Here is a 17129-nt window from a genome sequence, read left to right as displayed (position 1 = left end):
CACCCCATGGGCCACTTGACCTTCACTTTGGGTTGTGGTTCTTTCCTTTCTTCCTTCCTTTTATTCTCTTTGTAATGAAATTTGACTTATAAGTCAAGTAGGTCCTAGACTATCTACAAATTTAACCAGATTAGAGAGTGTTTTGGGTGATATGCTTACACATATACATGGGAGTTCCTTCTGCCATGCACATGGATGCCGAATTCCGTGCCAGCTGAAATTGCTAGTAAGCCAGCAATGACTCAATAAAAAGAAATTGAAACCATCCAATGTACTTCAGAACAATGATTTCAGATTTAGAAAATATCTTATAGTTCCTACAGTTCTACTACTATTTGGTGCTTGAACACTTCTATACTTGTTCAAGAAGAATGTCCTCCTGTCATTGTGTGACCTTCCATGGTGACAAGGAACTCTATCTCTAGAAGCAGTGTTGCCAGTTTCAGAATTATTTCAGAGAAGTATTTTTCTCTATCTGTTATTTCTCTGTAATTTCCTCATGGTAAAAATAGCAAGCTTTTCCAGTTGTGAGAGCTACAGTCCTTAAGTCTGGATCCCAGCTCCATTGCTTAATTAGCAGCTTCGAGACATTGGCAAATAACTTAGTCCCAGATCTCAGTCTCTTCATTTGTAAAATTGATCAAATGAAGTAATACAGTTTAATCAGCGAGCACAATAATATATTTGGTAAGTGCTCAACAAATACCTGTTAAATGAATGAATGACTCTTTCCTTATCCTTGGCCTGGTTTCTTTTCTTTTTTCTTTTTTTTTAAGATTTTAATTTATTTATTCATGAGATACACAGAGATAGGCAGAGACACAGGCATAGGGAGAAGCAGGCTCCACGCAGGGAGCCCAACATGGGACTTGATCCCGGATCTCCAGGATCACGCCCTGGGCCTAAGGCAGGCACTAAACCGCTGAGCCACCCAGGCTGCCCCCTTGGCCTAGTTTCAAAGCAGCAACTCCCCATGTCGAAAGACTGTGTTTTCAATAAGAAAAACTGCTTAATTTGGTGCAGTAAACAGAAACAGATGGCTTTCTTCCTAAGAATATAATCTTAAAGCAGTCCAGTTGACCAGCTCACCCACATCAAGTAGGAGGAATATGATATGGCAAGAATGCTGTCACTCTGCAAACTGAATCATGCAAATCTAACTTTTGCATCAGATAGTAAGAAGCATTATTTCAAGGTGCATCCGATTCCTGATCTTGTGACTAAAGCATAAATTTTAAGCCTTCCTGGAAGAAATCTTGACAAATCAGAGTACAAAAAAGAGGACACTCTGAAGAGCTGTTGTATAGAAGATGGAATAGTGGGGGGTGAGGGGGAGAGGTTTCCAAATAAGCAGAGCTCAGATGAGTTTCGGTTAAAGGAAAGAGGACTAAGTGGCCTCTATTGAAGCCACTTCAAATTTAAGAAGTCTATAATTTTAATGAGCAAACAGCATCACAATGACAAGCCCTTGAATACATCCCCAGGGAGGTTAACCTATCACTCCATCCACGTTTGATCATTACTTCTATTTGCTTAAGTCCCAGGAGACTACAGCAAACGAGTGTATCAAGGCGTGCGAGTGAAGCACACAGTCAAAGATCTACTGGCAGAAAAACGATCCAGGCAGACAAATAACTCAAGATTTAACGTAAGTCTCAATTTAATTCATTCTGAAGTCTTTGGGGGCTAAGTCCTCTTTTAATGTTAGTTATTCCCCCTCTCCCTTGACGCCAAGTCTCACTTCTTGAGTCTGATATTCTCGATAGCAAAGCCCTCCTTGACCTGGCACACACTTATAATTACTACCATTAATATCATGGTACAGGTGTCAATCTGTGAGTAAGCCCTTCAAGAACTCTGTGAACTTATTGGGTATCTCAGCTAATGGCAATAAAAGGATGATATGTCCTGACTTTTCCATTTCTCCCAGTCATAAATTAACAAAAGCTCGGCTGGTGAGGATAATGTTAACCATCATCAACATATTATTCTAAATTTGTTAGAGACAACTTTAAAAAATCCTCTCTATAGCATGCAAAGTTGGATTGAAATAGCCTAGTAAGAGATGTCTTCTGTCTGAAACCTCTGTCTACCATCCATATCTTCATAAATAGCTCCACCCTGTGCTTAAAATGTTTAAATAGTTGCACCCAGAGCTCCAAAAGTGATTCTGGAATAGGAGTAGTGGTTGGTTGGCTATCAAGATGGGTTTGTGATTGCTTAGTCTATTGGCAAAATGTGACAGCATGAATGTCAAGCGTCTGTTGTGCATTGCTGGATGTGGGACACAAAAGCAAATGTGGGAACTATGTACAGCACCTAGCATGGCGGCTGGCACACTGGTTCTTCCAGTGGGGCTGCTCAGAATATCAGGACTGTTTCAACACCATTCCAGGATCAAACTTCTGAGACATGTTTCAAGTGAACCAACTCCAGATTCTAGGTCCTCCCATCCAAGAACTTTGATTGCACGTCTCTGTCTTCCTTTATTTTAAAGTGCCTCCTTTCTTCTAGTTCAACAAATGGAGCTTAGTTGATCAAAATAAAATCGGAATAATTGGCTCCCTGTGTGTTCAGTGTTTCTCAGTGCCTGCTCAGTCATCGGGGGTGTGCATTACAAATTTCCATACCAGTTTAGTCTCTTGAGAGAGAGGAAGGAAGGGAGGGAGGAATTCGTTTTTTTAAAAGATTTTATTTATTTATTAGAGAGAATGAGAGAGAGTGTGGACAGAGGGAGGGTAGAGAGAGAAACAGACTCTCCGTGGAGGAGGGAGCCCAATGTAGGACTCGATCCCAGGACCCCAGGATCATAACCTGAGCCAAAGGCGGATGCTTAACTGACTGAGCCACCCAGTTGCCTGAGAGAGGGAATTCAGAGTCCATTCCAAATGAACCTTCACGGAAGGTAACGTGGATTGTTTGGCCCCAGCTACAGCCAGAATTGTGAGACCTAACAGACATTCTCGGCATACTGTCAATCGGAAGACAGGAATCACAGTGAGAATAAAGACACAGTAAAAGAACAGATATTGGATCTGCCCAGTGTGAATGAGGTTCTAACTCATTCCTTGGCATCATCATCAATATATACATACAATGATAAGGCACAATGCCAGATAGAATTAAGAAAAAGATAAGAAAGCATAGTATTTCCAAATAGTCAATATAACTATATTCTTCTTTTTAAAATTACCTAACATATTTTGGTTAAGATCTGTGACTATCACATAATATGTTTTTATTATTTTTTTATTTATTATATATATTATATTTATTTATTACTTTTATTATTTTTTCACTCTTTTGAGAGGGTGAAAAGATACAACAACATAAACATAATAAACCATATTGTTTGATTTTATTTTAAAGTTAAGATTCCTGATCTCTGTTCCATATCTATTAACATAGAGATTTTGGACTGGAGCCACAGAATGGTCATTTTTAACCTGCTCCTTGGGTGATTCCTTTGCACATCAGAGTTTGAGAACTTGACTCTAGACAAAGAGCAGGGGTTCAAGCCTCACACAGCCAACGTTCTCATATCTACCCTCATATCATATAATTTGTTGAGCTATTTCTGTTGGCCCAATGACACTGACAGTGTTACAGTGAAAGTGGATACAAGAAACATGTAATACATAGTCTATGCCATTAAACTCCAAATAATGTAGTGGAAAAGAATAAGATTTATACATTTAAAAAATACAAGCCCACATAACCAAGCACTAGACTAAAGACGAAAGACCAGGTGGCATGTGATATGCCATGTGATATGAAGACTACAATACTATTTACATAAAGACAGTTTAAAGCACACTTCCTTGTGTGTTGTCTCATTGGATGGACATACAAATCCTGTGAAATTCATATTTACATGGTTTCCCATTTCACAGATGGAAACATGGAGAAGATGCAGGAAGTGATTGTTCTCAGGTTGCACAGTTAACAGGTGGCAAATCTTCTGGCTCCCAACTCAATATTCCTTTAAAAGGGACAGATCTATGTGGACTGGGATAGAACAATCTCTGACTCACACCATCTTGGTCCATTTGGTCTTCTGTAACAAAATACCACTGACCGGGTTGCTTATAAACATCAAACATTTATTTGTCATAGCTCTAGAGGCTGGAAGTCTAAGATCAGGGTGCCAGCATGGACAGGTTCTGGTGAGGACCTCTTCTGGGTTGCAGACAGCTGGCTTCTGACTGTGTCTTTGCATAGAGGAAGGGCCTAAGGAGCTCTCTGGGGGCTTTTTCATAAGGGTGTTGATACCATTTGTGAGGGCTACACCCTCATAACCTACTCACCTCCCAAAGTCCCATTTCTTAATAACATCACATTGGGCATTAGGATTTCAACATATGGATTTTGGAAGGACACGTTCAAGGGCCATAGCGCATGAAAACAGGGAAAATCAGAAGACAGGAAAATATATCATGTGGCAAGAAATTCTAGGATAAGAAAGGTGCAAGCCCGCCCTAACTATGGTAGTTATTCTCAGGCATCAAGTGCATAGGCAGCTTGAACTTAGCCTTGTCTATGCGGTCACGTATATTAACTGATGTCTCAACACTAGTATCTTACTCTCATCCCTACTCCAATCACCTCTTAAATTTAAGTGATTAAATGCATGTTTTCCCAAAATATGGTTATTTGGCTTAAAATACCTCCATAAATTGATTTTCCCTTTCACCCGTTAACCACTATTCTAGAATATCTGTATATCTCAGGAAAGACACAATATTCTTTGGAAGATTTATTTCTGTCCCTATTGCAAATGCAACCTGATGAGCAGGAATCATGGAGACTCACGTTGCTGGTGGGCACTTGGGATCCTAATTGCATGGATAATACCGAGCCTACCTTCTCCTCCTCGTGACAGTGCCGCAGGCAACAGTGAGTTGAACATCTTGAATAAGTTCAGATGGGGAAGCCATCCTTAGGCATGTTCAAACTTTGCTACTGATGGCATGGGTAATAAGCAATGAGAGGCCAGCTTGAGGAGGTTGGAGGCCCTCCCATGCAGCTCTGCCATACAGAGTGGTGCCAGCCCAAGGAACGGACCCTCAAAGATCCCACATCAAAACCCTGGAACCTGTGAAGGTTCTAGGCAAAATATATGATTCAGTTAAGGATCTTCGGAGGAGGTACCTACTCTAGATTATCCCAGGAGATATTGCCTTGCATTACTCTGAATGCAATCACATGCATCCTCATGAGAGAGAGTTTGAGAGAGAGAGAGAGACATACACAAACACACACACACAGAAGACACACAAAAGAGCAAGAGGCAGAACAGTCAGGAGGCAGAGGTTGGAGGCGCACAGCCAACAAGTCAAAGAATGTGGGCAGCCACCAAAAGCTAGAAGAAGGGGATCCCTGGGTGGCGCAGTGGTTTGGCGCCTGCCTTTGGCCCAGGGCGTGATCCTGGAGACCCGGGATTGAATCCCACATCGGGCTCCCGGTGCATGGAGCCCGCTTCTCCCTCTGCCTGTGTCTCTGCCTCTCTCTCTCTCTCTCTCTCTCTCTCTCTCTCTGTGTGTGTGTGTGTGTGTGTGTGTGTGTGTGTGTGACTATCACAAATAAATAAAAAATTAAAAAAAAAAAAAGCTAGAAGAAGCAAAGAATAGATTCTCCCTTAGAGTCCCACAGGGAGCACAGCCCTGCCGAAATGCTGTTTTGGGCTCCAGGCCCTCAGAACTGTACAGACAGACATTACAGTCTTTATAAGCCACCCAGGTTGTGGTAATTTTTTACAGCAGCCTAGGAAGCTAATACACATATATGATGAAATGTGTGTCCCTCTGGAGAAGTATCCTTTAGGAAGTGTCCATTTGATGCCCAAATTGGTGCCCCACTCTCTATGATAACACTTTGATAAGTTTACACAGGCTCTGTTAATCCATCTTCACCACAATTTCCTTCAAGAACATCTGTTTTTGATACCATGAAATGTTTTTCACATCATTGCAGTAGGAAAGAAAAGGAGAGAAATCCCTTTCACCAAAGAGATTTGCACCAAAGACTGGACTTAAAACCACTTTTATACGTCCTAGCCATGAGCCTGTGGTTTCACACTATTACTGTGGACATCTGGTTTTAAATAATGGTTTTTCTCTTGCCTTCTCAGTTTTTTCTGTGTTATTCTTTACTACATTACTTGTCTTCTATCAGAATATTTAAAATATGAGCCATTCACCCACATCTAGTACCAAAAAATACATATAATTAGACTTTTGATGTAGGCTTTTATTGCTTGTTTTTTTTCAATTACACAATTTCAATTGAGTTTCATAAAAGCAAATCATTGAAAAATGTTAATAACCTCGCAAAATTCAGTGAACTCTCAGTTATCTATTGTAAAGAACAAAAAGGGATAACAAGAGGAAGCAGTAAGGCTAATAGCCACAATTTTTCATTTTGCTTTCAAATTCAGTGAATGATTTGCAGGCTCTTGAGCTTTCTAATCAAGTTTTTCCTAAGCTATCATAAAAATTCATTGAAAATCATTGAGTACACAACAGCTGGCATGAGGGAAAAAAATTTTAACTTACTAACTAGGAAACGACAATCAGGCTGGAGTAAAAATTATCAGCAGAACAGGCAGTGTGGAGGAGATTGCGATGAGCCTGGGATCAGGGTCTGCTCTTCAGTCTCTTTTATTGGTTTATGGGCATGCGAACAGCTATCTTGCTTATTCATCAAAATGCTATGGTGAACAATAAGGAAATATCCAGGAAAGTTATTTTAGATTACTATTCCACATAAACATGAAAGAAAATACATAAAGATTTCTAGGTTGCTTTGAAAGGTCTGAACTATATTTATATTATATCAGTCTTGAATTGTAGATATTATATACATTACAGACCAAAAGTTAGCTGTTTCCATTTGTCATGATTCTTTTACATCTATCTCAATTATTTGCTTTCCAAGTCATAATGACTTACAATTACTTTATTTTTCTATATTTTCTAAATCCTTACATTTAAATTAGCTGCTAAGATCTCCATGCCAAGAACACATGAATAAAGCCATATTGTCAGCTGGGTGTCCTGGTTAATAATATTTCCTAATTATTTCTGGAAGGAAAACATTGTCAACATAGAATGAAGTATGACAGTAGTGTATATTGATGGAGAAATTCGGAGTAACAGAAGGTAAATGGATAACCATGTTGTGCATTTATGGCTTAGATAATGGAAAGTGTTTGATCTTTATTGAGAGATGGCCAAACTCTAACTGTGAGACAGATGTGTATTGCCTAGCTCCATCCATAATAACTGTCTGCCCTTCTATCAAGCCTGCTAGTTAGAGATTTGTTTAGTTACATATCCAGCTGCTGTTTTGCAGTACCAATCACGTGCACACTTCAGTTACCACTGGGTGGAAACATTGTGATGTCCATATCTGTGATTTACATTTGGGTTTCTTGTGAAGTGTTAAAAACACACACACACACACACACACACGCAATCGGAAATTGTATATTCTAGCATCGCAAGATTTCTTTAATTTCACTGAAGCTTTGAATGATAACATCCAAGACATCTCTTCTGTACCAAAAGAAAAAGGCTCCTTCCTCAATCTGTTTCAACCCCTCCTTCTGGCTCTTGGTGACCTTGGGCAACTCCTTTCTTCTCACTGGCCCTCAGCGTCCTTGTGGCTGGAAGTAGAGAGTTAGGTTCTTCCCGTTTCAATATTCAATTTGGTTCCATAGCTTTTCCTGACCTCAGAACATGTCCCACCCATGGACAAGACTATCCCCCAACTTCCAAGGCCAAGCTGAACCTCTCTTTGTTCTGAGAAAGATAAATCCCCTTTCATCTAGTTCAAGTAGAACTTCGCAAATTGAGTTTGCCAGGGAAACGGGGAACAGAAAAATCCTGTAAAGCACAAGAGCAATTATGTGGAATGCAAATGTTCTGACACTAACTTGAATGTCTAGTCAAAGATTGGTATGGGTGGCACAGTGGTGCTGACTTTGAAGCCTAGGTCTGCTCCTGTCACCTCAGTTCTCTCTGGGGTAGATAAGAATTCTTCATAATAATAGTTATCATTTGGCTAGGCTCTGAAATAGGGAGTTATAAATATTTTCACTTATATACCTTAAAATATATGCCATTTATCAATGAGAAGTCCAACAGCCTTGAGATGGTGGCACTCCTATCTTCTTAATATACATTTCTGGTCCAAGGAAGAACTATCTTTGGAAACCCCACTTTGCCTCAAGGCCTCCACTCAGTCCTCTTGTCACCCTTCAGATTCCATGCATGATGTTGGGTCTCAGTCATGACCTCTGCTCCCTCTCAATCCACCTGTCCCTGCAGTGATTCCATAGATTGTTTAGATGATGCCACACCCAGCCTGAATTAGAACCAGCACCCTCTGTTTCTATGCTGGCCAGATATCCTCAAAGGAACTACACATGAAAACTTCTTGGTTTCCTTCTAGAACCTGTCTCTAACTCTGTCCTAGAACTTGCTTCCAGACTATAGTTCCTTTCTGTCATTCCCCACAACTCCTGGACCTCTGATCTCTTGGGCTCACCTGGCACCTGGCCCTCTCCATAAAAAGAGAAAAACATTTCCTGAACCAGAATCATAGAGTACCACACTGACCTTGCAGAAGCTTCTCTGCAGCTCTCCTAGATATCTCTAGGCCTACCTCACCCAACCCATACTTCACTGACCTTTTGCTCTTGCCGAGGGGTTACTTTCTTGCTGTGCCTTTTGATGAAGTGTGGTTGTTTTTTTTTTTTTTAATGTTACCTAGCTGCCTGAGAAGCTGGTGTCCCATGGCTCACTCAGGAGAATGGACGTAGAATGTCACTTCTCCCACTTGACAAGGCAGAGATTGTATCAGTTCCCTTTTGAGGGCTGGAAGAGACAGACCCCTGAACCCAGGGAAATGCAGAGTTTACCAGCTCAGCTGACCTGCCATCTCTGGTGATCCACCTCTTAGATGCTCCCCCAGTCTCCCTAGGGTCCAGCATTCTTTCATAGTTTCACACACAAAAAACTCATATGCATATTCCTGATAACTATAACAGCTACTAAGGAAAGGGAGAGTCATTTCCTTATGCTCTTAACTTCTTACAAAAGGTTGAGAAAAGATGAAGAAAGGTGGACCACCAATGGTCTCATTTCCTAGACACTAAGCCAATTTTTAGTGTTTCATGCTAAAGACAGATGGAAGCTTTTACTGATATCAAAATCTAATTTTAATCAAGATGTACCCCTCAAAGCCTACTAAAACTTGGACAATTTATATATTGTGCTACTTCTCTTTGATATTCTAATGGTGATGCTACAACAAAGAGGAGGCTAAAAGAAGAAAGAAGACTATGAACTTCTTATCCATGCTTTAAATTTAGGGAGTTAGCCATACCCTCCCTTTTCAAGGAAGAAATCCCAGCCATTGCAGCCATGATTGTCTTGTCAAAACTAAGAACAGAACACTTGTATGTAAAATTGAATCCATGGATGAAGAAGGGTAAGATTTGGGCAGTAGCCCCAAGTTCGGAAGACAAGAGTGCAAGAAAATCCATACGACTGCTATTACAAGAAATACCCACACTCTTCTCTGATTTCTTAAACTTTGCTATAAAAATTATTTTTTAGCTCAACTTTCATAAACTGAACCCATCCTACAATGTGGTTTGGCTTCAGTAAGATTTTCTGGGTTGCCTGGACACAGCACATGGCCATCAGATGACCCAGTGTGCCTTCCTGCTATGCCAGTGTTTTATTTTTCTTATTTTTTAGAAGTACCTGATCCTTTTGTGTTTGATTGCTAAATCTCTTAGGAAAACTATTATTTTTCTTTAATAAGTACATCTCACTTGTCCTTGCTATTTTTTTTTCTGAATTGCCATCAGAAGGATCCACTTATTTGTAATGTTTTCAAGATAATCAGTGTCTACCCTGGGAGTGCCTCCCCAAAATGAGCACTTTGCATATTGCCTGTTCACATTGTCAACTCATCCCCTTTATGAGCCCAGAAAGAATTAAAAAAGGAAAAAAAAAATTTTTTTCTTAGCAGGCCATGCCTCCTAAACTCAAAATGCCAATGTTTGAATACAGAGGTACATATTATGTCCTTGGCATTCATTTGAATGAATGCTTTATCTATGCCTTTCAAAATAGTCCATTGTCTGACTTTAATTAGCGCACTATCCTGCCTTGTTTATAGAACTGAACCACATTTCCAGGGCTTTCCATGTTCTCCACCCAACCACCTGCTCTTTCACAATTGCAGAAATTTTTAAAAATAATAATAATAAAGGGGAACCTTTTGCAAGCAACTTATTTTTTCAGCTGTTCTATTGGTTCTGTGGTTGTTGTTGTTGTTGTTGTTTTAAATATCACAAAATCTAAAATATTTCCTGGTGGTGAATTCTTTCATGCAGCTTGCAAAAATAATCAGGTTTTGCAGTGAAACAGCTATAGCAAGTCCATCTGGCAGGGCTGAAGTTCTGCAGATCCTGTTCTGGCCAGAGTTGTACAGGGCCATTTATCAACAAGCATCCCAGTGGCTTCTGTTGTTCTTACTTAGCTACATAAATACAAATAGCATTCCAAAGGCGGATCAGGGGTAAAATTTAAAAAAAAAAATGTGTTTCATTTTATAACTTAGGTAGCAGAAATCACTTTCTCACAGAGACAGCCTGGACATCATTTTGTGCCAAGCAGGAGAGGTTTAACAGTAAAATTTCGAGAAACTGTTAGAAAGTTGGAGCCCTATAGCTGTATTAGCTTTCCAAAGGACATAAAATTGTTCATACACCAGAAATTTAAGACACTTGGGAATCATAGTTTTTTTTAACTTTGAGATTTACAATAAAGATATGACCCGAATTCTATTTATTAACTTTCATTAAGTATCTGTTTTAATTACAAAAGAATGCATGGTAAAATTTCAAATGGAAGAAAGGGTATAGAGTAAAAAATAAAAGTCTGATGACCTCTCCTGCTTACCCATCCCCTTGTTCTTCTTCTCCACAGTACCACACTGAGTTCCATGTGCAATATTCCAGAATTTTACTAGGACATTTTATTAAAAAGAAATTAAGTTGTTGTACCAACAAATCAATGAATGTCAAAATCTATGTTCAATATTTACATATGCACTATTACAAACATGCATAAATTAATGTACTCATGGCAACTTCCCTTCCCCCAAGAGAGAATCTAAACAAGACTTTAAGTTTTCATTTCAACTCTCTACATTTGAAGGCTGTAAGCAAATTATTTAACCCTTTTATGTCTCTGTTTTATATCGATTGCATAGTACCTACTTTGCCAGAGGCTGGTGATAATGAAAACAAAGTGCACAGAACCAGATGAGCAATTTCTTTGTGAGATCAATCCTCTGTAATCTAGGACTTTGTAGGCAAAAGGCAAATGTTTTTAAGGATATATGTGTCAATATTCATTCCTCACAAATCTGTGTGGTTTCAGGACTGGACCTATACGATATACCATTAAATCATTTAAGGATATAGGGATTTTTTTCTTTGTAAATAGTGCAATCTGAGGGAAACGTGCCAGCCCCCTCTTTACACACAGGCATCAGTGGGAAAGTTGGTGATAAAGAAGAAAAGACAGAAAGAGCCCTGGGAATTGGTACAACCGGGACAGGTGGCCAGCAGCCCTCGGCGCTCACACGGCGAGTAGCAGCCCTTGGTGGGCTCTAAAACAAAGCCACATATAAAGTGTGATAAATGTCACCTGCTAATCTCCTGATGCTCCGCCCCTAGGAGAGCCCATCAGACCCTCATCGCTGGATCTCTGTTCAGTTGCAATAGCCACACACTCACCCATCATCCGTTCCTGACCTACTGTTGTCAGCACCAGATTAAATTTGTTGGAATGCCAATACCACTACTGTCTACATGGCTAAGAAGCCTCGAAAAGACCACTGCCTGCTTCCGAACAAATTCCAAGCTCCTCAGCATGGCTCACATGGCTCCCTTTATAACTTGGCTCCTATACCCTCCTCCGGTGTCTCGTCAGCCTCCTGTCCACACACTTCCTGCACACGTGTCCATGTCTGTAACATGCTGGCCGCACGCTCGAACCTTTGCTTTCTCCTCAAATACAATGCCCCATATCCTATCTCCTTTCTGATGTCCTTTCACCCTTCCAAACCAGACTCAGATCTCTCCCACAATATCCTGTGTTCAGCCACCTTCCCCCAAAATAGCAACTCACCCCCACCCTCCAGCCACTACCTGTACTAAAGTGGCTCTGTCACTTACTAGCTTTGCGACGTTGGACAAGTCCTTCATACTGTCTAGTTAGTTCCCCAGCCTATTAGTCTAGAGATAATAACTTACAACAATCTAATTCATTAGTTCGCAGTGATGATGTAATGTTAATAATGAGGATGTAATGTTAATGCATACAAGTCATTTAGCACAGTTCAGAGTACATAAAGCACACAAATATGAGTCCTTAATAAAAATGAGACACATACTGACATATGTAATGAGCCTGACATGGAGTCTGGCATGAATAGCATTTCTATTCATGAAATGCTAGTCCTCTGACCCTAGTCATACAGTCATGCAACTGTCTTCCCTATAAAACTGTGTGCTCCCTAAGAATAGATACCATGCTTTATTCCTCTTTTTCTTTCTGGAAACTACCATAATCCTGGGGCATAGTAGGCACACAATACACTTTTATTTAATCAATTAAATGAAACTCTTGCTCCTGACAAACGAACTTGCTTTCATTTCTTGAAAAAGAATTTTGCTTTTATACTTCTGTGCTTGGCTCACAAACTTCCTCGTACCTGGGAGCTTCCCTTCTCCTATCTACATCCCCTCATTCTTCAGTGTCCATTTCAAATGCTCTGTACCTCAGTTTCTCCCTTGTCTGACTCCCAGAGTATGTAGAGCATAGGCCACGCACTTGGAAACTAGGTGCATGGACTCCAATATCGCCCACTATATAATGTGTTAAGTCACTTTCTCCCCAGGCAGATACTCACCTCCATCCCACCTCCACATTATATAATCTAATGGCATTGGAATCCATGAGCTCTGCACCACAAGTGACTTTTTCCTGGGTATGTCTGCATCAGTTCCTTGTTGCTGAGTGAGAACCCACCCTTAGTAGGTGATAACAATTATATATTATTTCTCCCAATCCTGTGGGTTGGCTGGATGTTCCTCTGCTGGTTTCCCTGGGGCTCAGTTATTCAGTTGCCCTCAGCTGGAGGTTCAGCCATGCTGGAAGTCCAAGATGGCCTTCTTCAAATGTCTGGCAGTTGTTACTGGCCATCAGCAGGAGCATTGGAATACACTTCCACAGTCACTTCTCCTCCAGGAGTTGAGATTGACTTCCTTAAGAGACCATAAGGTGTTATTTCAAAACAGGTGAAGGTGAATGCTGCAAGTCTTCTCGAGGTCTACACTCTGAAGTGCACACAACATCACTTCTCCTACATTCCATTAGCCAGAGCAAGTTACAAAACCATCCTAGACTCCAGGGGTAGAGAAACAGACTCCACTTCTTAATGGGAGAAACTGCAAAGAAACTGTGGTCCTAGTTAATCTACCACAAACGGCTTATCTCCCTAAGTGAATCCCAATCTAAGCCCTGGAGCTGCATTTTATCTAGCACCTGCAACACTCAGCACTGGGTCTCGCACATCAGAGGTGCCCAGGAAATATCTGATTTGTTGGAGGGGCAGGTGCAGTGAACTTGCTTGTTCCATTATTGAGAGCTTGATGGAGCAGAAATTTGGAAGCCAGAAAATCTGGGTTTAAATCTAGTTCTGTAATTTACTAGAAGGGCAATCTTGGGCATATTGCTTAACTTCGCTGATGCTTGCTTGGTTTCCTTATTTGTAAACCTGAGATGATAATATCTAGTTTACAATAAAATAAACTCATATAAAGCACCTGGCACATGGTAGATGTTTCAAACTGTAGTTCTTATTCATTAATGGATTATTTTTCTTATTTATGGTTAAATTGCTATGTAGCTCAGATGAGTGGCCCATAAATCAAAACCTGTCTCAAACTTTGCAAAACTAATGAAATTAGAATAGACTTGACATCCTTCATTCATTGTGTAAGACTTCACACCAATCAGAATGCCCCTGCTTCAACTACGTGCTTTAACATTAAAAAAGGCATCTGATTCTCTACGCCCATTTTCTTCTGGAAGAAGAAGGTATTCCAGCCTAACACGGATAACCACTGAAAGACTGATTATGTTATACCCAGCATTAACTTTATATTCATTTCAAAGTTGGAGGAAAATCATGACTTATGGTGGGTCTAAATTCAGCCACTAAAACATGGTTTTAGGGGTGCTTGGGTGGCTCATTTGCTTAAATATCTGACTCTTAGTTTGGGCTCAGGTCATGATCTCGCAGACTTGGGATCAAGCCCCATGTCAGGCTCTGCACTCAGCAAGGAGTCTGCTTCAGATTCTTCCTCCCTCTCCCTCTCACTCATTCTCATTCTCTCTCTCTCTCTCTCTCTCTCTCTGAAATAATAAATAAATAAATATTTTTTAAAAAAACAAACAAACATGGTTTTAGAAGGTTCAGTATAGTGTCACCCACTTGATCCATCTCTTAACCATAGTGTGATGACAGTGAGACAGTAAATACATAAAGTGCTACAAATTCTTTTAAAGGAGAGCCCAGCTATTCATAAAGGGCTATGATTATTATTATTTAGCATTAGTAGCAAAGATTAAAGAGACACCTTCTAAACTATGTCATTAGAATTTAAAAATAAATTATATAGCAGCATGAAAAATCTTATGCTAGTCGGAGGTCTTTTCCTTAGTCCATTTCAATATATTTCTTTAACTAGGTTGGCACTTAAAATATTATAGGGTCATAAAAATGATGATAACTGTACTCAAGGTGAAACTCCTAATCTTATCACTTTATTACCTTGGTGACCCATTAGTTCAAATTAACTCATTTTCATGGAGGAGCTCTTGGGGCAGCTGTGAGGCTGCTGTGTAAGCTACAGGAAGTTGCAGGCTGGCAAATTTCATTCAAATATAAACCTCTGAATTTGGCTACCTGGCATTGCAAGATCCTGTTGTTTGCAGTATGCAAAATAAAAATTATATACCATCTTACCTTGGTCAAAAGTTATAGGCTCTTCAATATTAATTTCAATATTATTTCTGGAGGATTCATATGATAAGAGGCAACTGTATGAACATAATATTTTGAGTGAGGAAGAAAGGAATGTGAGTTTTCCCTTCATAAGTGCAATGACAACTAGTGATATGCTATAGACCCATATTTTAGGCTGTTCTTTCTCAACCTATAAAAAACTGAGAATGAGATGGGGGAGTAAGTACCAGTTCTGAAATCTGTCCAGTGAAGGCCTTCCCAGTCCCTACCCAGGGACTTTAGAACTCAATTCTATGTTGTGTGAGGCAAACTGACATGGCACAATATCATTGCCTTTTATATATACCACCCCCCACCAAATATTTCCCAGGCCACCATACAGAGGGTAGCACTCATTATAGCTATAAAATAATTAATTTGATGGAAATGTTTTATGTCATGATTATAGAAGTGGGTCACAGGAGTCTGTCAAAATTTATAAAATTGTGTGTTTAAAATTTAGGAATTTTGTTATATATAAGTTGTACCTCAATAAAGCTGACCCCCTAAAAACAGTATATCCATTGAAGGACTAAGGAGATGTGTGTGTGTGTGTGTGTGTGTGTGTGTGTGTGTGAGAGAGAGAGAGAGAGAGAGACAGAGAGACAGAGAGAGACAGGAAAGTATCAATCTCACTAAGTCTTTTTTGTGAGTTTTGGTATAATTTTATGCTCTCTCTGGATGTCCCTAAGTCTCCTGTGTACTAAAAAAAATTTAACTACTTAGGATATTTCCCATTTTTATTTTTGAGATATTAGAATGCTTGGAAGGCAACATAGTGCTTTAGATAAGAAATCAGCTCTGAAATTCCAAAGGTTCTTATTTGAGCCCCCCAACCACCATTACTACCAGTTCCACCTACTAAATAATGTGGCTTATTTCTCTTCCTGAGTTCCCTCATAATTAAGATGGCAATAATATTACCTATCTTTGGGGATTATGGTGATCACTAAATGAGATGACACATGTGGTTAACAGTATACTTATGAAGTGACAAGTATGGATTTATGAATTACTTCTATTGTAATTTAAATCTCTGTGAGAGAATTTGAAAATTAATGGAAAAATAAAATCTTTTATGCTGTGCCTAAAAAGAAATTTATCTACATCTAGTTGCAATATTTAGCTGTTCAACTGTTTTGGTCAGACTAGATGGTCTGAGGGTGGGAAGATCTCACTCACAACAAAACTGGGTCCTGCATAAAACACATTTTAATAAGTTGTTGATCTGACAGGAAGTAAGGGAAATCTCCAAGATGGAGGGGTTGTAGAAGGGAAGTGTTGGCATGGAAGGCTGGGGAAAGGTCTGATCAGAAATTAAGTCATTGAATGATGAGAAGGGAATCACACCAAAAAGGCAAGTTCCCCTGAGAGCAGGTGTCCAAATCAGCTTTATGAATGAACTGATCCCTGAGCAGTGGCCAAGGTTGGGGAGCCGAACTTGGGACTTCAGGATTAACCTGGGGAACCTGGAAGGGAGCTGGTTCCCTAGAAATATAAACATAAATCTTCTGGAGGAAAGCATTCTCAAATTAGAACCCCAGATTTTTACAGATTAAGGTTAACCAGATATAAGCTTCAACCAAAGATCACCAAGATGCATAAGGAAGCAAACCACTATGGGTGAGAGTCAGCATAAACAACAAACAATAAATTTAAATTCCTAGAACTTTTAGATATTAGAATTACCAAATACTAAATATATAGTAACTTAATAAATAGCAAACCCTCAATGAGAGACTATCAAAAATTACCAAGCAGGTTTTTTAAAAATCCAGATGGAATTTATAGACATGAAAAAATATGTATTTATTGATAACTTTTCAAATTCAGCGTATGAGTAAAACAACAAATTAACTATAGCTGAAGAAAGAACTAGTATACTGGATATAGATCTGAAGAAGTCTATAGCAATTTATAGCAAAATACAGAAAGAGAATCATGGATATAGAGAATATAAAGGGAAGTTT

The 17129-nt window shown here is 39.6% G+C and overlaps 1 protein-coding gene across 1 annotated transcript in view; it reads left to right on the top strand.

The window, feature by feature from the left end:
- POU2AF2 (POU class 2 homeobox associating factor 2) overlaps positions 1–17129 on the top strand; it is a 36024-nt gene that overhangs the window by 8672 nt on the left and 10223 nt on the right. Inside the window, exon 2 of the mRNA XM_072729842.1 lies at positions 1539–1648. Coding sequence (XP_072585943.1) covers positions 1539–1648 — 110 coding nt within the window. The remainder of the gene's footprint in view (positions 1–1538; positions 1649–17129) is intronic.

This window comes from Vulpes vulpes, chromosome 12 (genome assembly GCF_048418805.1).
Source record: "Vulpes vulpes isolate BD-2025 chromosome 12, VulVul3, whole genome shotgun sequence".
In the NCBI taxonomy this organism is placed as follows: Eukaryota; Metazoa; Chordata; class Mammalia; order Carnivora; family Canidae; genus Vulpes; species Vulpes vulpes.
This window is presented reverse-complemented; position numbering and strand designations above follow the sequence as displayed.